Source organism: Haliaeetus albicilla, chromosome 20, assembly GCF_947461875.1.
Source record: "Haliaeetus albicilla chromosome 20, bHalAlb1.1, whole genome shotgun sequence".
NCBI lineage: Eukaryota > Metazoa > Chordata > Aves > Accipitriformes > Accipitridae > Haliaeetus > Haliaeetus albicilla.
This window is the reverse complement of record NC_091502.1, coordinates 26,678,032-26,700,619: the sequence shown is the minus strand read 5'-3', so window position 1 is coordinate 26,700,619 and position 22,588 is coordinate 26,678,032. Positions and strand designations below refer to the sequence as shown.

Sequence of the window (22,588 nt, the reverse complement as noted above, 5' to 3'; positions counted from 1 at the left end):
CGCCTCGCCGCTGGACAAAGCGGGTTGGCGGCACCCATGGGTGCTGCACCCAGGGCCGTCCGGTTACTCTGACCTGGCTGTGTGCCCCGGCGGTTTTTTCGGCTGCTTGTTCGAGTGCGGCACCACCAGCGCCTGCGAGGAAATCGCCTTCTGCCTCTTCACCCTGGACACCTCTGACCGCGGCGAGCAGAACCTCAAAACTTCCTAAAACAGAGCCATTTTAGCAAGGGGGCGTGGGGGGGGACTGTCACTCCTGACCGCCAGCAGCCGGAGCTGGCATGCACAGAAATGCCAGGACCTCACCGGGGACATTTTAGATGCACCGGAGGCTCGGCATCGCATAGCTTTTATTTGATTAACACTTGGCTTTTTAATCACCCATCAGATAGATGTTGTTGGCAACCTGGGCGGGGTGGAGGATCTGCTGCGGGTTGGCTGGGGGGATGCCGGCACGGCACCCAAAATGCTGCTGCGTCACCAAAAATCGGCATTTTTCACCTGGTAGCGGCAAAAAAGCAGAAGGTACCACTGAGAGCAGCTGGTCCCCTGGGGAAAAAATACCCCAAAATGGTGGTTTAGTTAAAAATACTGGCAATTCCTATGTCCTCCCCATGTGGCAGAGAGACAATTCCCCTTTCTTACCATTTTTTAATCCCATTTTCTTCACTTTCCTGGTTCAGGCTGTTTTGCCCCGTATTCCCATGGGAAAAAGCACTCAAATCTCGGGGTTTTTTTTTTATTCTGCTCCTTAGGGGACAGGTTGTGGCATCCCGACAGTGACAGCGACCTCACGTCCACGTGCTGCTGCCAAATAAAATCCTCCCAAAATGGGTGCAATCCAGCCAATATTGGGAAAATCCCAAGGGAGATGACCCCGCCGGGGAAGGATGCGGGATGGCCCCCAACATCGTCACCTCCATCCCGCCGCTACATTTTGGGCACGCAGCACCTGGAAGAGAAGATGACCCCCCCACAAGGTCATGGGATTACCAGTTATTTTGGGGGGGCGGTCAGTCCCGGCATCCCCGTCTTACCGGTAGCGCCGGGGACAACCGAAATGTCCCCGCTGCGTCTCGTGGGCGAAGCAGAAGCGACGGCAGCGGCCGGTGTGCTGGGCGCAAGGTCGGGCGCTGGTGGGGATGGCGTCGCCGGGGGGGTCCTGGGGGATGCCGGCGGTGGGGGGCCGGGGACTGGTGGCCAGGAGCAGGGCCAGGAGCAGGGCCAGGCACGGGAGGGTCATGGTGTGGGGACGCCAGCGTCACCTGGGGTCGTATTTATGGGGTTCGGTACCGGGGAGGTGGGGTTTGGCGGCGGAGGGTGCTGCTGGATGGGGTTTAGCAACGGGCGACAGCTCGGCCTGCTGCGGCGGCTGCTGGCGGGGACGCGGGGGACGCAGGGGATGGGGGGGGGACCCGTGTGAAGGTGGGCAGGGGGTGGGGGGGTGAGGAAAGCACTGGAGTTTGGGGGGGGGGTTGTTTGTCTGGCTTCTTGGGGTGAGTGTTGGCGGGGGGGAGAATATAGAGGGGGATGATGTGGTGATGTGGAATATGGCTGAGTGGTGGGGACATGGGACGTGGAGTGATGGGGACGCAGGACGCGACTGAGTGATGGGATGTAGGACACAGCTGAGTGATGGGGATGTGGGACATGGAGTGATGGGGACACGGGACGCGGCCGAGCAATGGACCTGGGACGCGGCTGAGTGATGGGGATGTAGGATATGGAGTGATGGGGACACAGCTGAGCAGAGTGATGGGGATGCAGGACACAGCTAAGTAATGGGGACATGGAGTGATGGGGACATACAACATGCGATGATGGGGATGTGGGATGGCTGAGTGACAGGGACACGGGAGACAGCTCAGCGATGGGATGTGGGACATGGCTGAGTGATGGGGATGTGCAATGTGGAGTGATGGGGACATGGGACGTGGCTGAACGATGAAGACATGGGATATGGAATGATGGGGACATGGCTGAGTGATGGGGACATGGGACACGGCTGAGTGGTGGGGACCTATGACATGGAGTGAGGGGGACACAGCTGAGTGATGGGATATGGGACATGGAATGATGGGGGTGAAGGACATGGTTGAGTGCCGGGGACATGGGACATGGCCAAGCGATGGAACATGGTACCCAGACCCTGGAGCAGAAGATCTCAGCACAATGCCCACCCCAAGCCCTGCACCCATCATGTCCTTGCACCCATCATCACCCCCACTGTGGTGCAGGACAGGGCTGGCCCCTCGGTGCAGGTGCAGCCGCCCTGAGAGAAACACACACTCCCCAACTTCTCTTGGCCTTTCCTTTGGGAATTCAGCCCATTCTGGCCCATTTTCCCTGGGAGACTCCAGGGAGGCTGGGAGTGCTCAGCCTGGGGGGGGGGTGGGGTGGTGGTATTTTGGGGTGCCATTGCGGTTCTGTCCCCCAGATGGGGCACCTGAGCGCCCACTCCGACGAGGTTTTCTGCACAAAGGGGTTTTTCCAGGGTGAGAAAGTGTCACCAGTGTTGGTGGGAACCCAGCGGGACGTCCCCGACCCACCGCCCTCATCCCACTGGGACAGGATGGGATGGGGACAGGATGGGACAGGGACAAGCAGGATGGGGACAGGACGGGATGGCAACAGGCAGGATGAGTCCAGGGCAGTTTGGGGACAGACAGACAAGAGGGGGACAGGCAGGATGGTGACAGTGGACAAAATGGGGACAGACAAGAGGGGGACAAGGCAGGATGAGGCTGAGGCCAGGGCAGGATGGGGCCAGGATGGTATGGGGACAGGCAGGATGGGATGGGGACGGGCAGGATGGGATGGGATGGGCAGGATGGGATGGGGATGGGATGGGGACAGGCAGGATGGGATGGGGACGGGCAGAATGGGATGGGGATGGGATGGGGACAGGCAGGATGGGATGGGGACAGGCAGGATGGGATGGGGACGGGCAGAATGGGATGGGGATGGCATGGGGACAGGCAGGATGGGATGGGGACGGGCAGAATGGGATGGGGATGGCATGGGGACAGGCAGGATGGGATGGGGACAGGCAGGATGGGATGGGGACGGGCAGAATGGGATGGGGATGGGATGGGGACAGGCAGGATGGGATGGGGACGGGCAGAATGGGATGGGGATGGCATGGGGACAGGCAGGATGGGATGAGGACGGGCGGGATGGGATGGGATGGGTAGAATGGGATGGGGACAGGCAGGATGGGATGGGGACGGGCAGAATGGGATGGGGATGGGATGGGGACAGGCAGGATGGGATGGGGACGGGCAGAATGGGATGGGGATGGGATGGGGACAGGCAGGATGGGATGGGGACGGGCAGGATGGGGGCAGGGAGGATGGGGGGGCAGTCTGGGACGGGGACAGGCAGCACCACGCCCCCCCCACCCCCACCCCCAGCCAGCGTGGCGGATCCGGGGCACCCCCCTTACCCCCCCTACCCCCCCACCCCCCCAAGGCGGGGCCTCCCCGCCCCTCCCTCCCTCCCTTCCCCCCCCCCGTCCGCCCTCCCCCGGCCTCTCCCGGCGGCGGCGGCTGGATGCGGGCGCTGGGGCTGGGGCTGGGGCTGGGGCTGGGGGTGCCGCTGCTGCTGCCGCTGCTGCTGCTGCCGCTGCCCCCCCCCCGCCCCGGCCGAGACTTACACGGCCATGCTGAGCGTCCGGAGGGCTCTGGGCTCCGAGGGGCGATTGCTCCGCCGGCTCCGCGCTTACCTGCGGGAGGAGAGCGCCCGCCTCCGCCGCCTGGCCAGGTATGGGACCCCCCCCACCCCCCCCACCCACACACCTGGTCGCGATCACGCGTGGGTGCTCCCACGCAGCGCTGGCAGCACCCACTCCCCTCTTGGGAGCCATATTCCTCCCCGCCCGACTCCTGGCAGGGAGAGGAGGGGGGGTAACCCAGCTACACCCCCCCCCCAGCTGCCAATTTTTGGGGGTGGCCCTAAATAGGAGCTTGGGGGATCGTGGTGGGGATGGGGAGCACAGCCCGGACACTGGGCACCCCACCACCACCCCCAGCCATGTCCCAGGAGGGGGACATAGTCCCCCCCCCAACCCTGGGCTGGGGACCGGGGACGTGGGTCACGGCATCGCCAAGGCACGGGCCACCCCCACGTCCCACCAGGGATGGGGTCCAGCACCCACAATGGGGTTTCCTCACCCTTGGCTTGGCCAAAAAGTGGATGGATGCTGGGGCAAAGCTGCCCCACTATGGGGCGGGGAGCTAGACCCTGGACCCCACCCCAGGGGTGTCACCACCCAGGACCATCAAAGTGTCACCCGGTGGGTGCCTTGCAGGTTTTACGAGAAGGTCCAGGCGCTGCACCAGGACCCCAAGGCCTCGGTGGACAACCCTTTGCTGGCCTTCAGCCTCATCAAGCGTCTTCACTCTGACTGGCCCAATGTCATTTACAGTGACGAAGCCACCGAAAACACCCAGGGTATGGGGGGGGGGGTGCTTGGCTGCATGTCCCCTCTGTCACCTGGGGAGAGCCAGGAGGTGACGGGGAGTGGATGGAGGAACAGAGGAACGGATGGAGGAGCAGGAGAATGGGTGGTGGAGCAAGGGGATGGGTGAAGGAGCAGGGGAATGGATGGAGGAACAGGGGAATGGGTGGAGGAGCAGCATGTGGAGTCCCCAGGGATGGAGAAGGGCTGATAAGGGTGACTGCACCCCAAAAGCTCATTAATCTCCCTCCGTGCACCCCATTACCCATGCTCAGCACTCCATGCCGGCTTCAAGGAGGTGGAGCAGGAGCTGCCTGGAGCCGAGGACCTGGACGGGGCAGCCCAGGCACTGATGCGGCTGCAGGACGTCTACGCACTCAGCGTCAAGGGCATGGCCAACGGCGTCTTCCAGCCAGCCGGCGCCAGCCGACCGCCCCTCTACAGCCCTAGCCGGCGTGTCTCCCTCTCTGCTGATGACTGTTTCCATGTGGGCAAGGTGAGGGCAAACCCCGTCAGCCCACCGCAAAGCTTTTCCAGCCTGGGTTGTGGCTTCCATAGGGATAGACTTTGGGTTTTCTTCCCGTGTGGATGCGGAGGGGCCTCTCTGACTCAGCCCGCACGCATCCTCCTGCCTGCCATCGCCTCTCGGCTCTCGCCCAAATAACGAGCCTTCTCCCTGCTTTGTGGCTCAGGAAAGGGAAGAGGCGAGCTGGTGGCTCGGGGGAGACCTCCCACCCCAGCATCCTGGTTGGGTACAGGGCTGGTCCCTGCCCAGGGGGAAAAGTGGGTCCGTAAATTCCTGGGAGGGGATTTGGATACTTTGATAGAGGTTTTTGTTCAGGGCAGTCTTCTGAGCATCACTGCAGAGCTGAGATGGAGTGTTAGACTGGGATGGGATGGCATGAGATGGGGATGGGGATGGATGGGGATGGGACAGGAAAGGAAGGGATGGGGCAGGATGGAGATAGCATGGGTGGGAATGGGGATGGGGATGTGAATGGGGAGGGGACAGGATGTAATGGGACAGGATGGGTGGGAATTGCAATGGGATGGGATGACATAGGATAGAATGGGATGCGATAGGATGAGACAGGGTAGGGACAGGATGGGAGGGGATAGGTGTGGGATTGGGATGAAGATGGTGATGGGGATAGGATGGGGTGAGAAGAGGATGGGGGTGAGGATGGGACAGTACAGGAGAGCATGGGATGGGATGGGATGGGATGGGATGGGACGGGACAGGGTGGGAATGGAATGCAGGCCAGGCTGGCCCAGCCGGTGGGTCTGGGCGGTGCGCTGCCTCGCAGGTGGCCTACGACACGGGCGACTACTACCACTCCATTGCGTGGCTGGAGGAGGCCGTCAGCCTCTTCCGCCTCTCCTACGGCAGCTGGAATCCCGAGGACCGGAGCAGTCTGGAGGATGCTCTGGACCATCTCGCTTTCTCCTACTTTATGGTACGTCCGTGAGTCCCATCCCCATCACCCTGGTGCCCGGTGGAGCCGAACCGTGGGCACGGGGATGCTCATGGGTTCTCTGCTCCCCCCATCCAGGCTGGAAACGTCTCCCATGCCTTGAGCCTCTCCAAGGAGTTTCTCCACTATGGTATGTGGGGCAACCTTGGAGGTGGGGAGAGGTTTTGGAGTGTCCCCATCACCTCTTCATGGCACCAGCCTCCTTCAACCCATTTCTTGCCCCCACGTGGGGTGATTCTCCAGGGACTGATGCCGGGGGAAGGGGGATGATGGGGACACGGCGTTTTCGGGTGACACCACCTTTCTGGCAGACCCCAGTAACCGAAGGGTGGCGAGGAATGTGGCCAAGTACGAGAAGCTGCTGGAGACGGGGATGGCGGCAAGTGCCGGACCCCTGCGGCGACCCAATGGCACCCGCCTGCAGAGCCGCGATGCCTACGAGGAGCTGTGCCAGCGCCCAGGGGGGCAGGTGGGGCTGGCAGGGGGGGGTGCCACGGTCCCCCACCCCACCACTGTCCCCCTCCTCATACCCTCCTTGGTCGTCTCTCTCCCCAGCCATCCCCGGAGCAGCTTCCGCGCCTTAGCTGCTCCTACGAGACCAATGGCAGCCCCTACCTCCTACTCCAGCCTGCCAAGAAGGAGGTGGTCCGGATCCGACCCTACGTGGCATTGTACCACGATTTCATCAGCGATGCCGAAGCTGAGACCATCAAGGGCCTGGCGGGACCCTGGGTGAGCCATCCCCAAGGTTGTCCATCTCCTGGAGGAGGATGCCCCAAGACCTGGTGGTCCAGGGTGGACCACCCTGAGCATGCAGAGATAGGAGGGCTTTTAAGCCAGGGCTTAGCCAAAGACTTCTGCAGTGAGACACTGGGGGGGAGATGAGCCCAGCTTAGTACCGAGGCCCCCCCCCAAAAGATTCTGGGGAGAAACCAGGTCCATGCATGCACCTGAACCCCTTCCCAGCCAGGCTTGACGTGGTGACACCCAACTGCTTTGGATCCAACTGCTATCACTGCTTCCATCACCCCAATGGGACACGCTGGGGTGGGGATGTTTGGCCACCAGCTGGTATAAACCACCCCCCCCCAGTTTTGACCCCGATTGGGGTCCCTGCTTGGTGTGGGGGTCCCCATCTGCAGCAACATTCCCCCCGCCATGTGTCCTCCAGCTGCAGAGGTCCGTGGTCGCCTCTGGAGAGAAGCAGCAGAAAGCCGAGTACCGAATAAGCAAGAGGTAGTAGCCACCCCCTCCCTTGTCCTCCAGCCAGCGGGACCACCATGGCCCCATTGCCACCACCAAGGTGGCAATGGGGCCATGCTGGGGAAGCCTGGGTCCTCCACACCCAGCAGTGCCACGAGGGTTAAGCCCAGCCCTGTGTGAATTTTGGGGGGGGCTGAAGGTAGGGTGTTCCCGCAGCGCCTGGTTGAAGGACACGGCCGACCCAGTGGTGAGGGTGTTGGAGCAGCGCATCGCTGCTGTCACCGGCCTGGATCTGCGGCCACCCTACGCCGAGTACCTGCAGGTGGTCAACTATGGCTTGGGAGGTCACTACGAGCCACACTTCGACCACGCCACGGTCAGGGAGCTGCTTGAGTGGTCCGTGGGGTGGTTCCTGTTGGGATGGTCCTTGGGGTGATCCTGGGATGGTTCCTGGGGTGGTCTCTCACACAGTCACCAGGGTGGTCCCTGGGATGTTCTTGGAAATGGTCCTTGGGGTGGTCTTTGGGGTGCTCTCTGGGCTGGTCCCTCAGATGGCCCTGGAAGTGGAGCCTGGGGTGGTCCCCGTGATGTTCCTGGGATGGTTGCCTGGGGGGAGGTCCCTGGGGGTGTCCCCATGGTGATCCCTGGGATGGTGCCTGGGATGTTCCTGGGAAGGGAGGGAGAGAAAAGAAGGGAGAGGGAGAGATCTCCCTGGGGGCAGCTCAGCCACCAGCTCTGTTAGGGTGAGGTACCTCCAGGCCAGGCTGTGTCAGCGTGGGACTGACTGTCCCCACCTCCTTGCTCTTGGGGCAGTCCAGGAAGAGCCCCCTTTACAGAATGAAGTCGGGCAACAGGATCGCCACAGTCATGATCTATGTGAGTTCTCCCCCCATTTCCGAGCCTAGAGAGACTGCACTTGCATGGTCATCAGTAGGGTTCAGAATGAACAAGGTTTGGGATGGGTGAGGGCAGCCCTAACCCAAACCGTGGTGGGGTGTTAAATGACAACATCTGCAGAGCATTTAAGAGCCTGTGCCATGTTGTAGCAAGGGAAGTGCTGTGGGGGACAAAGGGAGGTTCTGTGCCTCAGTTTCCCCATGGAAAGCAGCCATATCACAGGGGAGAGGGGAGGTAGAGCTATGGCTCATATTTTTGCTCCTTTTCCAGCTGAGCGCGGTGGAAGCTGGCGGCTCCACTGCCTTCATCTACGCCAACTTCAGCGTGCCCGTGGTTAAGGTGAGGGAGACCTGCACGAGCCCCGCAGGAGCAGGGAAGGGGGGGGATGCTGCTCTTTTGTGCCTCATCTCTCGCAGGGAGTTGTGGCCAAGCCCATCTGGATGCCAAACCCCAACCCTGGGGCTCCCCGATCTGTTTTGGGATGCCAAACCCCCACCCTGGGGCTCCCATCTGTGTTTTGGGATGCCCAAATCCAATCTCGGGGATCCCAGACCTGTTTTGGAATGCCAAAACCCCAACTCCAGGGGTCCCAGCTCTATTTTGGGGTGCCAAACCACAATTCTGGGGCTCCTGGCTCTGTTTTAGGGGTGCCAAACCCCAGAGCTCCCACCCCCTCTCTGCTCCACAGAATGCAGCTCTCTTCTGGTGGAACCTGCGGAGGAACGGGGACGGTGACGGGGACACCTTGCACGCTGGCTGCCCCGTCCTGGCTGGGGACAAGTGGGGTGAGAGACTGTGCCTGGTGTCACCCCAGGGTGACATGGGGTTGGAGAGGCAGCTCTGCCAGCAGGGAGGCGAGAGGGGCTGGGAACCCAGAAAAATTCTGGGCAATAGGGAAAAATATGTCACCAATACTGGAGTGGGGTCGGAAAGGGGTGCAGGGGGATGGAGGCAGACAGGGGTCCTTGTCCTTGACCCTTCCAGTGGCAAATAAGTGGATCCACGAGCACGGGCAGGAGTTTCGGCGGCCGTGCAGCACCGACCCGCAAGACTGAGCTGCCGTGGGCTCAAGGACGTAGCACCCGTGGGTGGCAAAGCCACCCTCGCGCAGTGTGTCCCCAAGGCTGCCACCAAGAGGAGGGAGGGACGGGGTTGGCAGCTGCGCGGGGTGCTATCAGCGGTGGTGGCACTTGCTCAGCCATGGCTGAATCTGGTGAAAATAAAGTCAAAAGACACTAAACTGGAGTCGGGGGGAAATACCTCAGTGTGGTACCTGACAGGATGATGTGGGGGTGTGTATGCGTCTGTGTCCCCCCACATTCCCCCCCCCCCCCGATTCCAGCCTGGACTCTAAATGCACCCTCAAGTCCCCTCCTCCAGCCCTAGATGAAAAGTCTCTCTGCTAAAAGGACTGGCGGTTAGTGACGTGGTATTTCTATGGTAATCGGTAGGCTTCAGAGTGAACAGAACGGCCATACAGGACCAGAGCAAAGACACTACGCTATCCTTCCTCAAAGAAACCTGCTGCAGTGCCTAGCTGCATCTTGGGCCTGATCGTGCAGCCCCACACTCTGCTCTCGTCCCAACAACAGCATAGGGCCCCCCGTCCTCTGCACCCCAGAAGGGTGTTTGGGGTTTTTTTCAGGGCAGTCACTGTAAGAGGGACCTTGGGGAGGGAGAAGGCAGCCACTGCCTTCCAGCCGCCCTGGCCCCCAGCCTGCCCGTGCTCGGACCATGCTTGCGCAAGTGTCGCTCCCCCGGGGCCCCGCAGACAAGCTCCCTTTCTCCAGCCTGACCACAGCACCTGCGTGACTGGAAGGCAAAAAGAGGCAGGAGGGCTCTCCAGCAACTCCTGGAGATCAGGCAGGGAGCCCACGCTCCACGCTGCTCTCCCCGGCCGCTTCCGAGGCGGGACAGCGCGGATGAAGCGAGAGTCAAGCTGGAGGACACCATCAGCCCCTACATAGAAACTCCCCGACTCCACATCCATCCAGCCTCATCTGTGCGACATTTGGACGAGATTAAAATCCTCCTGGACGGAGAGGCTGTGGGTACCGCAGCCTGGGGAGACCCGGCTCCCCAGGGGGGTCCAGGCCACCCCATCACCTCTCAGCCTTTTTGCTAGCTAGAAGGAAAAGGACAAACACTGGGGAGGGGGATAGAAACACCAGGCAGACCTCTCCCAGGGCTCTCCTGCTTGCTTTGGGTTAAAAAATGTGCATTTATCACTCCCTGGCTGGGTTTATCCAGCCCCGGATTAACCCTTCTGCAGACGCACAGGGGATGGGCAGGGAAACAGGAGCTGGAGCACCAGGAGGATGATACAGGAGCCCTTTTGGGCTCTGTTAGGCCTGCTTGAATGTAAAACAGCCTGCAAAATTTCAGAGCAAATTTCCCCAAATTCCTGCTCTTCAGATAGGAACCACCACCCCAGCATTCAGGCTATTATAAAACAGACGGTTCAACACAGCACAGGTTACTTAACAGCCAGAGTGCCGTGGTTTATTACTTTCAGATGTTTCTGTACACGTGGGAGCCATCGGTCACAGAGAGGAGGGGAAAAAGCAAAAGCTGTGGCTAAAGCATCCCCCCCTCCTCCCCACCTCAGACCGCGGAGAAGGGATGGGGGAATATTTCGGATGACGGGAGGCTTCCATGAGTCACCAGAAAAACTGAGGGCTTGGGTCTGGCCCCGGGGATCATAGAATCATTTAGGTTGGAAAAGACCTTTAAGAGGATGTCGCAGGAACAGCCGGATTGACACCCTTCCTCCACAGGCTGCTCCGAGGAGCCCGAGTACCGCAGATGAAGGGAAAGAAGGAGTTCCTACCCCAGGCTTTTCACAACTGCTTTTATTTGTAGGCGAGAGAAACGGACACCGAACAAGACACGAACAGGATGAGGCTGACAAGGGACACAGAGCGCGGTCTCTGGAGAACTGACATACACACATACACACACATTTTCCTTTTGGAAACAGCAGCACGTGGTAAGAGATCACCCTGCCAGACTGGGAAAACTTGGCCTAAACCAGCTAAGCATCCACCAGCAAAGCTCGCAGCAAACACCCAAGCACTATCCTGCAGGTTTTGGATGCCTTACGGCCAATGTGCTGAGGGTGCAGCATTACCAGACGGATCAGGGCAGATGATACAGCCAAGGGAGGCAGGTTTGGGCAACACAAACAGCAGGTTCAGGTTGTGAGAGGAGCACCAGGCTCAGAGACAGGTGTTATAACGCACCAGGGCCAAGTTTTCTTGGAAATGGCAGCCCATAAACTATTTTTTTTTTTTTTGGACCTTACCTGAAGATCTAGGTCTAGATTTTCAGGACTGTTGAACACCAGTTCAAACCAGTGAATGGCTGATTGCCAGACACCTCTGAACATCTATCCTCCCAGGCCCTTTGACACTCAAAACAAAAGGCAATAGCGGAGGGGAGGAGAAACATCGGCGCTAAAGTCAAGGAGGTGGAGAACATCAGCACAAAGCTGTTTGCTCTCCCCTGTTCGCTGAAGACCCTGTTGAATGTGGCAGCACGCTAATAAAAGTTTTTGGAGTCCTGGGATGGTCTTGCTGAGCAAGAAGCCAGCAAGTGGCTTTGCCCTATTGCAATCGCTCAGCCCTACGCTGCAGAGAGAGGAAAAGGAAGGAGGTTCTCTCTGAACTGCCCCAGCACGGTATTTACTGGGCTACTGGTGTTACCAATGGGATCTCTCACAACACCACCACCTCTGAGAGCTCCCTGACCATGAGCTCAGTTTAGAAGTCACTCCGTGCTTTACTGTAGAACTTACTTTTTTTTTTTTTTTTTCAGAGGGTGTCTTGGTTGCAGAGAAAATGACCTCCAGCTGCAATAAGCATCGGTGGTTTTAATTGGCTTTGGTATCATCTCCCACCCACTTCACATCTGGACCAGGGCAGGCTGAAGACAAAAAAAGAGAAGGCTCAAAAGAAAAGTGAGCTCCATACAGCAACACGATTTGGCAATCATTTCAAGACCAAGTGTCTGCGTCTGTACATATCGATTGCCCCAGTCACTAACAGTGTTTTCAAAACACCAGCACGGAGGAACTGTGCTAGCTTAAGCATGTGCGAAGACAAACAGCCGAGCTCTGCGTTTGCAGGATCTGTATTCAAGGCAAAACTACATGCTTCTGCAATACAGGAATCGTCTTTTTCCAACAATCTCAATGCTCCTGGAATCTACAAGTCACCCAGGGTTTTGCTCAGTGCATATAATCCGGGAGCTGGCAAAACCCACCCTGGGTCTGATTTGAAAAATTTAAGAAGCCAACCCCACAACAAACCAGCCTCCCAAACTGCATCTTCTGCTCCTGCCGAGCCTTGGGATTTTCCACTGTGAAAGTTTCCACCAATCCTCAATCCAACAACTGGAACAAAAGCAAGAGAGATTTCTAAATACTCAAAAGCGCCAGCATAAAACCAGCATCCTTTCAATTCAGACAGCCTCCTTTTTATCTGCTTTTACACAGAGACAGTACAATGCTGCAGGCTGTGGGAAAATGCAGTGAAAAGCTGGTAGTTATGGGGGGATTTTCTAGATGTTCTCATTTTTCATGAGTCAAAGAGAACATTTCTTCTCTCTGCAGTTACTTTTACCATGGTCTGTGCTATCCTTCACCTAAATACCATTTACCTCTGCCTGTAGCTCCCTGAAAAGGCAGAAAAAACTGCAACAGGAGCATTAATATTTTTCAAAGTACAGTCTCAAAAATGTTTGTGGCTCGACACAGCCAAAAGGAATTCCCCCTCCACCCACCCACACACTATCGCTGCTGTCCCTGTAGTCGCCTTTTTTTGAAGCCAGCACTACATGAGTCCCTGAACCGCTACCTATTCTGCGCAAGTCAGGATTGAGAGCTTGGCACGGAGCAATGCCACATTAAATAGGCTGTTGAAATATTTATTTTTTCACTCACTTCTCAAATGTTAACAACAAAATATAATTCTGGGGAGCCCACAGGATTCAGAAACAGTCATTCATTCCCCAGTGGTGCTTCTACAGAATACAAAACTGATTTTCTTTTGCTTTCCATGGAAGGTTTTGTTTGGTTTTTTTAAGATCTCACAAACTGTAAAAGCAAATGAAAGGGATAACATGAGAGGCAAACGCAAGGAGTTACCGCAACGAATCACTCAAAGCCAGATCCTCCAAGTTACTTCAGCACGGAGGAATGTGACTTCGCAGAGATCATTCATGAGTACGACAACAGGCACATGCTTAACTATCCCGTAAAGTGATACTCTGGACATACACACTGTATTATTTAATCTCTAACAATTTGAACACAGGAGTAATCTGGAAAGGACCGAGAATTTTGCCAATCTTCAGGATACAGCTGGGGAAAGTGCTATTTTGCATCTCAACTACTGAAGATCCATTTAATCCATCAGCATCTAGAACAGGGGTGGACATTACATCAAGGTCACAGCAAACTAATGCAATAATTAACACGGCGACTTACAGAGGGAAGAGCTGGGAGCCAGCAATTGCTCTTTTAACACCTGAGTGCTGATGGCCAAAGTGCCAGGAGAGAGGAGAGCTCTCTGGAATGAGGCTTTCTTGTCTCTAATTCAGGCATTTCCCACCCTGATGTGTCAGGGAAGGGACACAAAGCAAGGCCATGACTGCCGTGTCCAGGGCTCACATGGGAATGAATCAGAGGAGATGAGCGGCTCTCCATCAGGGTAAATGGCAACATTAAACCAGGCTTTGTCAGCTCTTCACACCACCTCCCTTTGCCCCACCTGCACCTCTCAAATAAGAATTCATGATGGCTCGTCACAGGACGTACGCATAGATGCACATCGCAGCTCCCAAATCAGGCCAACAACAGAACTCTGCCTCAGCAAAACAGCATTAAAATACTGCTTTCATCATACAGCATCGAGGGGTTATGGACACAAGGCAAAAAAAAAAAAAAAATTTCAGCCATCCACCAGCAAAATATTGAGGATAACTGCTCCAAAACGTGTCTGCTCTTATGCTCAAGAGTGATTCTTAGGTGAAAGCAATCTGACGAACTGTCTGTGGATAATTTAACCCTGAAGAAAAGCTCTCCGTGCAACTACTGCATTTACATGGAAATATGGAAGGCAGGCAGCAAAACAATCTAGGAAGCGACAGTGAAGGCAAGGTCTTTCCTCCAATACTGGGGGGAGCATAATGCAGCAGCAGCTGCCTACACCTCTGCATCAACATCAGCAGGACTGACTCCAAGCTCTTCCAGGGTTTTATCTACTGCCCTTTTCGCATTTTTTCATCCAAAAGGTGCTGATCTCTGCTCAGTTGTGTGTAGCAGCTACAAGATGGGAAGCATAAACACATTCCAGGCACAGAGAATGGCCTAACAGGCAAACTGCCTGCAGACCACATTGTTACTGCTGCTCTTGGGTCCTCCCCATAAACGCAGGCCCAGAGTCCCCTGCCTGTTATGTGTCTGCAGTAGACAAGAGTTATCCAGGCTATTTTTCTCAGTGAGAACTTGAAACAGGTATTAAGAAAGCCGCAAGACTGAAATGGAGCTCACGGTCCCCCCTCGCTTTTTTGTTTTACAATCCTGTCTAACTTTGCACAGGAAAGTAGCATGTAGGCTCTTCCTGCAGCTTAACCCATAAGGCTGACATTGGTGAGACAAAACCTGAGCTCCCAATGAAGCCGATTCCTCATCTGCTTTAGGGGAAAGAAACATGTGTATATAAAAAACAAACCTAAGGGGCACTTCAAAGACGATTAGACAATTCCATGGAGAAATCCTGAAGCCTTTGGCTATACTGCAATGCCCTCGGTGGATCTGGACTGCCAACAGCCCCTTTGCAGTTGGGTCCAAGAAAGCCTGAGAATTGATAGAGATCGGTATGATTGACTACTTGGGATTTCAGGAGGTCTTTCCTTGTGGCAGCAGAGAGGAGCCCACTTCCAAGGGCCTGAAGAGCTTTTCATGGTCTTCAGTACAAGCTGCTTCCCAGCAAGGAAGTCCCTAAGCATTTACACATTCTGGAGAACTAGTTCTAGGGGATGAATCTCACACCAACTTCTCATTGCTGCTGAACTGGAGAGATGAAAGGATATGGATACATCACAGTGGCCTCTGGTGCAGTTTATTTACAACAGGACTCAGTGCTGGAGAACACCAGGGTATTAACAAGCAGGAAACACACTAGGAGGGAAAAAGGAGAGTGGAAGAAAGGTCACACATTAAAATCAAGGTATTCTCTGCAGATATTTGGCTCTGCAACACCCTAAATTTAGTTGATTACCCAAGGTAAAAGAAGGCCAAAAGGAGTCTATCATGCAGGTTAAAATCAGCATTGATGCACTCAACAGTAACTTGTAAGCTACGTAATAGTGAGAAGCACAAAAGCTTAATATGTTGCTGTCTGTGGCTTAAGGACACAATAAAGCCAGCAAGCCACCTCACTTTCTCCAAGCCTCTTGTTTTAAAGCTGCTTTTGCTACAACCATAATAGCAGAAGCAACAGGCTACCACCTTCAAAGACTCACAGAGATAGCACAGGTTGCCAAATACCTCATGGGGATTCAACATTACAATGTAGTACAGTCCTTTCGCCTTCTCCCTCTCTCACCATTTACACATTAACCTACACCATATCCTTTCACTGGATTTAAAATAGGCAGTCCACAGTCCTACACTTCTACTGTTTCATCCGCAAGGGCACAGGTTAAAGGGGAAAAAAAGAAAGGGAACATCCAGGGATACCCCTTCAGCACTGCCAGTCCTACAGCATTACACATTTTGGGGCTTACAGCTTTTTTTGAAGAATTCTTAGCTAAAAGTAAGAAGACTTTTCAGGACTGCCACAGAAACCTGTTTATTTTACCATTCACCTGAAAGACGATCCTAAAACAGATTAGCACCTTCCATGAGGTCTGTGTTGGTTTAGTTATTAGCTTTATGGTACTGTAACTAAGACTTTGGGAGTTTTTCCAATCAACCTTATCAGTCACAACCTACTCTCACCGCTGTGTGGCTGAGCACAGAGGCCTGGCTTCTACAGTTCATTATGATATGAAAACACGAGATCAATATGGAAAGTCGGCAACGTGAAGCACACAGTTTTATCTGTCTAATCTCACCAGTATTTCTCGGCCAAGGAAGTGTGGTGCAAGTTGTTTCCAAAACACAGGGCCTTGATTACTTAAATAAAATACTATTTAAACTAAATACCATAAAGCTTGTAATTCTGCCTTCTGGCAGGCTATAAAGAAAGGAATCAGCTGGGGAGGATCTGCTTTGCTCCTCCCCTCCATGGAAGGTTTCATTAACACAAGTTAATATGCGAGTAGTTTAGAGAGAACACATAAACATCGAATATATTACTGGCTGTGATTCAAAGCTGTTTGTTTACATGTGGTTTTTAGCATTATGCTAAAACTCCAACATCCCACATTGAGAGCCAAACATGCAGGCGGTAAGAGCAAGAGCTCTGCTCGAGGACTGCACAGCTCAAGCACCCACAGAGCCTTACCACTGGAAGCCACCGATGGGCTCTGTAAACCTGTGACGGATCAGGAACGTCGCAACAGCTTCAGCAACCTGAGGGGGGAAAAAAAAAACAAAAAAAACCGGTCAGAATTTAAAGGGACACAAAGATAACAAGAAATCCAGTCAGTTTCCAAAGCCTGCAGCATTTCCAACAACAGTTCTTGTCCCCAGGATCCTCTTGCTGAATCAAGTTTGCTCCTTCAAAACTAAGAGCTCCGTGTAACACGCTTTTATATAAAAAAAACTATGTGCTTCCATCTTTATTCTGACACTGATCTCACAATCAAGAACTGACCAAACTTTTTCTCCACCTCTTTCAGTAATTCTTAAAACAATGCCCAAGTTTAGCAGGGAAAAAAGATCTGGTGAAATCACAATGCAAGTTGTTCCTATAAAGAACAAATCAAGACAGTAACCTGACAGTAATAATACTGCCTAGAATGTTTAAAAAGAATAACTATGTAAGAACTCAGTATGTTTAGATAAAAATCCCCGTTTCAGATTGGTGAAGTGATGCATAGAAAGGCTGAGTTTTACACTCACAGCAGTCAGTGTAGAACAAGCTTTAAAACCAGACGTGTTTCCAACCACAGGCTCCATGGGCTGCACCACATTCCTGCTTCTATCTGGACACTAACTTCAGCAGTACTCAGAAGCAGCACTGCTCTGTCAGTCTGTAAGCCGTCTGAGTAACATTTGTTTTGTATTTGGAAAATGTGAGCCACCCAACTCAGAAAAACAGAGACCAACCCCAAAAGCTGCAGCGTAGTACAAGGGAGAGTGGAGAACTTAAAGAGGAAAGGCAGGGAGGACAAATCCACACTCCACATGGTAAGAGTTAGCTGTATCACCACTAGCCTGAGAGTTAAATCTGTAACCTAGCCAAGCCCTGCGTCATGTAACATCTCAGCCCAGGCTTTCCAGCCAGCTTAAAAATCCAAGCTGTTTTGCAAATAGCCATTTAAGATATGTCAAAAAATGCCCCTGAAGTATAATCTCTGCTTCATAGTAAGCAACGGACCCCTTTTGCATTTAAGCCATGAAGACCGTGACTTATCTAGCTTCAACCCTACAGTGGGGCTCACCTTGTCTGGAGCATCTTCATGGACTGCATGGCCACACTGTGGGAGGACCTGCATCTGAAACTTCCCTGCAGATCAAAAGAGTCATCACTGGAGCTGGTTTTTAAGTGGTCTTGATTTCTAACAGCAATAGTTTAGGCAAGCAGTTCTTGTGCACACAGGAAATGTCAGGCACTACACCCTTAAAAGCACTGTGAATTTATGAACTCTTCTAAAAAAGGTCTCACATTTTTTTACAAACAAACCTCACTAAATCTCACTATATGCATCTGGTGAAGAGGGACCAGAGAAGGCACAGAAGTCTAGGGCAAACTGTACAATACACACAGCAGACATCTTTGCAAAGAAAGCAAGAACCAGCTGCTTAATTCATCTTCCCCATGTGTAACTAAAGCACGTTCCCAGGAGTTAAAATGAAGCTAGACTTCTTAGAGCTTCTCAATGCAGGTAAGACTACTTTTCAGAGTTGGAACCATTATCAGATCTAACTTAATGTAATGTTTACCCTGCTACCCCATACTACTTTCCAGTACTGGTTGCTCTGGAAATCAGTGAAGATGGGATGGGGAAGAAACCAAAAAAACAAACCACAAAACATTAATGCAGATGCTGAAACTTGGTCTGATGTCTGCCAGAAACACCGGGAGACCAGACAGTTTTGGATGGTCCCAAGTGTTCTAGCTAATAGCATCAGGAATGTAGTTAGAAGGGGAAAATACAGATTAGAAAGAAGCCCTTCCAATCATTTTGATCCAAGAGAAGTGTGATAGCCCCATTGCTGGAAACATTGAACACTAGACTGAACAAAACCCATGGCAACAGCCCTTCACAACTTTTAATTCAACCTTTCCCTTCTCAAATTCTCCACTTTACCTACAACCACAGACAGCTAAGAGAACACTTTGGGATGGACTAATTCTTTAATGCACATTTGTTTCGATATAGACTGCACCTGCTAAAAGGCCATTCCAGCTATCTCTCGTTTGTGTACCCATAGCAACAAGCTATCATCCAAAAAGAGCATTACAGTAAGGATAGAGTAACAATATTAAATATTTACCTTGCATCTGTCCAATTGTTAGATCTTTATCCAGCCTGTCAACACCTACAATCAAACAAACAGATGTACTGGAGAAAAGCCAGAGAGAACATGACTGTCTAAGCAGGGCTTTACTTCACATTTTGAAGGCGACATTTGGCTTGAAAAACTCAAAAGAAACATCATCTCTGACACCCACAAGGACTCTTCACTGCTGCACTGCAAGACAGTAAAGCGACAGGAAAGAATCCCAGCCAAAAATGCATTAACACATCCTTCCCAACAACTAAAAGGGTGGTTATCTTGGCTACACACTTAATTTCCTATCAGGATACAAAAAGGGCCTACAGCTGGCTCTAAAACATCGATAATTTGACTTTCAGTTGAAAAGTTCAAATTACATCCATATATACAGGAAAATATCATAGTAATGGAGGCTGAAGGGTAGCTTTGATCTGTCCTGTTTGCTCTTCTTCCACATCATACAAGTAAAACATCCACCCAACAGCAGCAATACACAGTATATGTCATTATGTGCTATTTTGATATTAAGAGGCTCTGAACTAATTCCAGATCTGCACAGATCAAATGGACTGGTTTGTGGTATTTCAAGATACATAGAAAAGCCAAGGTAGAAGAAACAGGTCCGCTATTCTCAGAGAAAGACATTAGCCAAATGCTGGCGTATTCTCTAAAATACAATAGGACATCACTGAAGTGAACAGTCACTGAACCTAAGCAGGACTGCAAGAGACACGTACCAGCTAAAAGCAAAAGCTTTGGAGTTGGACAGCTTAGGAAGAGGTTAGATAAACCCCTGAACCAGCCATCCCAGTACTTTTCTGTTTTCGCCAGTTCAATTCGCCACGTGTATAAGTGCTCCTTCTTTGTCTGCAGGGAGGAGAGAGAGCTCTGCATTAGTGATCAGTAAAACAGCCGAAATAAAATGAACTCAGAGTGTCACTTGGAAGTATATATAAAAAATACTGGCTCCCTCTGGTGGATTACACACCTCCAGGGATGACCCTCCTTGCTCCTAAATTTCTCTCCAAATCACAGCCAAAGTACACAAGTAGGGAACAAGAAAGTGAGCAGGAGCTACACCTACAGATCAAGAGAACGTTGCAGTATTCAGGGCACTCAATTTGCTATTTTTACTTGCACAAATAGCTCACAAATCGCCTGAAAGTTCAGACTTGGCTCTCACTTAGGTGACACAGAAATACAAGGGGCTAAGCTGGCTACAACGATTTTCCTCGAGGAATTTACATTCCTAGGTTGCAATTGCCTGTAGAACCTCCTGCATGCCACTGTGCCCTGGAAATGAACAAAAATAGCGCAAAGACTCAGAAAAGAGCATTCCTCATTCAGGCCAGAAGCACCATTTCAGGCCATAAGCATTAAATCTGTGAGCGTCTCAGGAAAGAAAACCAAACACACACTTGCAGGTAATAGTCCAAGATAGAATCAGTGGCACAAGATGAAGAAGAAAAACAACAGTCACAATATAAAGTTTTTGGTCCCTGGAGTTGCTCCATTTTATATTAGAACGATTTGGATAACTACTGGTGGCTACTCTTGCAAGGGAGCATTGTGCAAACACAAGCTGAAAACACAGTAAGAAAATTCCCTACCTCCGTGTCATCTTCTTTCTTCCTTTTGTTGACAGAGCCTCCCCCTTCCTCATCCTCTTCCTCTTCCTCCTCTTCTTCAATAATACCCTCCACTATGGCTTTAGGACATTCAGGACTGGCAGCCCCTTCGCATCTGTGAAAATAAAACCATAAACTGATTCCCTGCCAAAAAAAAAAAAAAAAAAAAAAAATCAAAAAAATCACAGGTTTTAACCTAAAGCATTCAGCAATTTCTCAGACAGTGGCTGAAAAAAAACCCTCTCAAGTTTAAAAGTAGCTGTGGATGAAAGATACAGTCATGACTAGCCATGAAACCGAGTGCCTGTGCAGCACATGTATCCCAGTGCAAATATAAATGCAAATAGCTACTTAGAGGAGGCAGAATTGGTCGGTCAATCAATCAACAACAGCTTTTCTAAACGGAGTATGAGACATTTGTAGAGGCTCCAGGTATGTCAAAGATTAGAGTGGCACAAGCAGGTTACTCTGATCCCCCCCAAACCCACCTCAGATCACTCCTGAAATGCAACAGGTAATTAAACAATTTTTAAAAGTAAGTGGAAGATACCATACCCAGAAGGCCAACCTGATTTAGGGCAAAATTTCTGAAAAGGCATCAAACTAACACTTAATGTGTGCAGAAAGGCAGACAAACCAAGGAATACACAACCAGCAGTAGTTAAACTTTTGAAAACATGGCTCTTGGCAGATTTTGTCCCAGGGAAATTTTGGCCAGGTTTTCTCCAAGTGCCATGATTACGATTCAGTACTGCCGCTGGTATCAGCTGTGATCAAATGATAAGAAATTTGTATTTGCTAGAAGAAATTTTCACTTTCAAGTGCATTTATGCTCTGTAGTAATGGTATTGTAAAACAGGCAAGAGTATTTTAAGAGCTTTAAAAAAAACGAAACCAAAAACCACCTACTGTTTGACTTGACCGACCATAGAAACTCTGGCAGATTCAAGATTTCTTATTTGTCCACTTTTTACACTAGAAAAAAGAAAAAAAGAAGAAAATTCAGAAGAAAGGCAGAAATATTTACTAAACAGATTCAGGAACTAGCAGGCCCAGAAACAGGAGCAAAACCCCTTTACAGCTCACGACTTCCACAAGTCACTCCCAAACCCTCTGTTCTCAAAAAGTGTTCAGAGTGGCTCACACTACATGCCAACTTACTCGGAACGCCCTGTTGTCACTGTAACTGTGAATTTAAAAGACACGTGGGAGAAGTGCTTGTGGGCAAACAGTGAAATAGTGTTATACCCATTTTATTGCAGGGGATAGGGGGAGGTCAGAAACTACATGGGTATTTGGCAACAGGCCTGAGCTTTCTGTAGTCCAATCTACAAACTTAACCACAAGACCTCTCCCTTTCAAACTCAGCTGCCAAATGTGTAACTAATTCTTGCTGAATCGGAAATAAGTCCTGTTTCTTACACATGGGATGGATATCTCAAGCTTCTTCTGTAATAGTTGGGACACTTACAAGGAAGCTGCAATTCATTCCATGAAGCTTTCCATTAGCTGAAGCTCTTAGAGGATCCTTCTCCAATGCCTAGCCAACTTTCCTAGGAAATTAATTATCTTTGAGACGTCTCTCTCCCTGTCAAATCAGCCAAGGAATTGGTGACAATAGTTGGGGAAATGAGCACAAAGGGAGAAAACAGACAAATTATATAAACTTTGTTTCCTTCAGGAGAGAAGCTACAAAGACCAGTGATTTTGGAGACTACATAATAAGCCAATGCATTACCTCCACTCAATGGCATTCTCAAGTGACTTGAATGTTTTGGGACGACTCCTTAGGAAATTCTGCATGCTGTTCAATGCATCCATGGCTGTACCTAAGAACAAGCATTTTAACTTTATGGCATTTGATGAAATAATTGCCACATCCCCTCTATACAGAACTGGCTACCAGGGACACACTTTCAGAGAGAGCTGGAGCTCATTGGGGATTTAATGCTGTTAAGGAAAGTACAGCTTAGTACTCCTAAGTCCACAGTCACACCTCCTCCCACATTAGAGAATTAATATTTGAACAGGTAGGACATTCAGATAGTACGAGAAGGCAGTAACCACTCATCAGCACCATGCATTATATAAAAAGCCACCCTTCTCCCCACTAACAAGAAAGTATTGCAAAGAAATTATCAGGAAAATAGCAAACAGAGAGCCCATCTGGGAAAAGCAAAAGAGGGGTCACACTAGAAAGACTTTTGCGTAGGTAGCGTCTGTTAGGAGGATGGAATTGGCATTGGTTTAAAAA

At 51.7% G+C, this 22,588-nt stretch overlaps 2 protein-coding genes across 3 annotated transcripts in view; one reads left to right on the top strand and one right to left on the bottom strand.

Moving 5' to 3' along the window:
- Positions 1-3,528: 3,528 nt before the first annotated feature.
- On the top strand, positions 3,529-9,271 carry P4HA3 (prolyl 4-hydroxylase subunit alpha 3). The gene is given in 14 exon segments (XM_069808677.1): positions 3,529-3,621; positions 3,623-3,759; positions 4,307-4,449; positions 4,732-4,952; positions 5,764-5,913; positions 6,010-6,061; positions 6,243-6,400; positions 6,487-6,663; positions 7,103-7,167; positions 7,351-7,510; positions 7,948-8,010; positions 8,302-8,370; positions 8,720-8,816; positions 9,016-9,271. Coding segments are annotated over 14 exon segments (1,635 nt in total). The 5' UTR covers positions 3,529-3,549; the 3' UTR covers positions 9,087-9,271.
- A 1,236-nt stretch (positions 9,272-10,507) lies between these two features.
- PPME1 (protein phosphatase methylesterase 1) overlaps positions 10,508-22,588 on the bottom strand; it is a 33,601-nt gene continuing 21,520 nt past the window's right edge. For both annotated transcript variants that reach the window (XM_069808678.1, XM_069808679.1), the window contains exons 7-14: positions 22,073-22,163; positions 21,244-21,309; positions 20,317-20,449; positions 19,444-19,573; positions 18,704-18,748; positions 17,647-17,711; positions 16,545-16,612; positions 10,508-15,214 (exon numbers count right to left, since the gene is read on the bottom strand). In XM_069808678.1, coding sequence (XP_069664779.1) covers positions 15,196-15,214; positions 16,545-16,612; positions 17,647-17,711; positions 18,704-18,748; positions 19,444-19,573; positions 20,317-20,449; positions 21,244-21,309; positions 22,073-22,163 — 617 coding nt within the window. In that variant the 3' untranslated portion in view covers positions 10,508-15,195. The remainder of the gene's footprint in view (positions 15,215-16,544; positions 16,613-17,646; positions 17,712-18,703; positions 18,749-19,443; positions 19,574-20,316; positions 20,450-21,243; positions 21,310-22,072; positions 22,164-22,588) is intronic.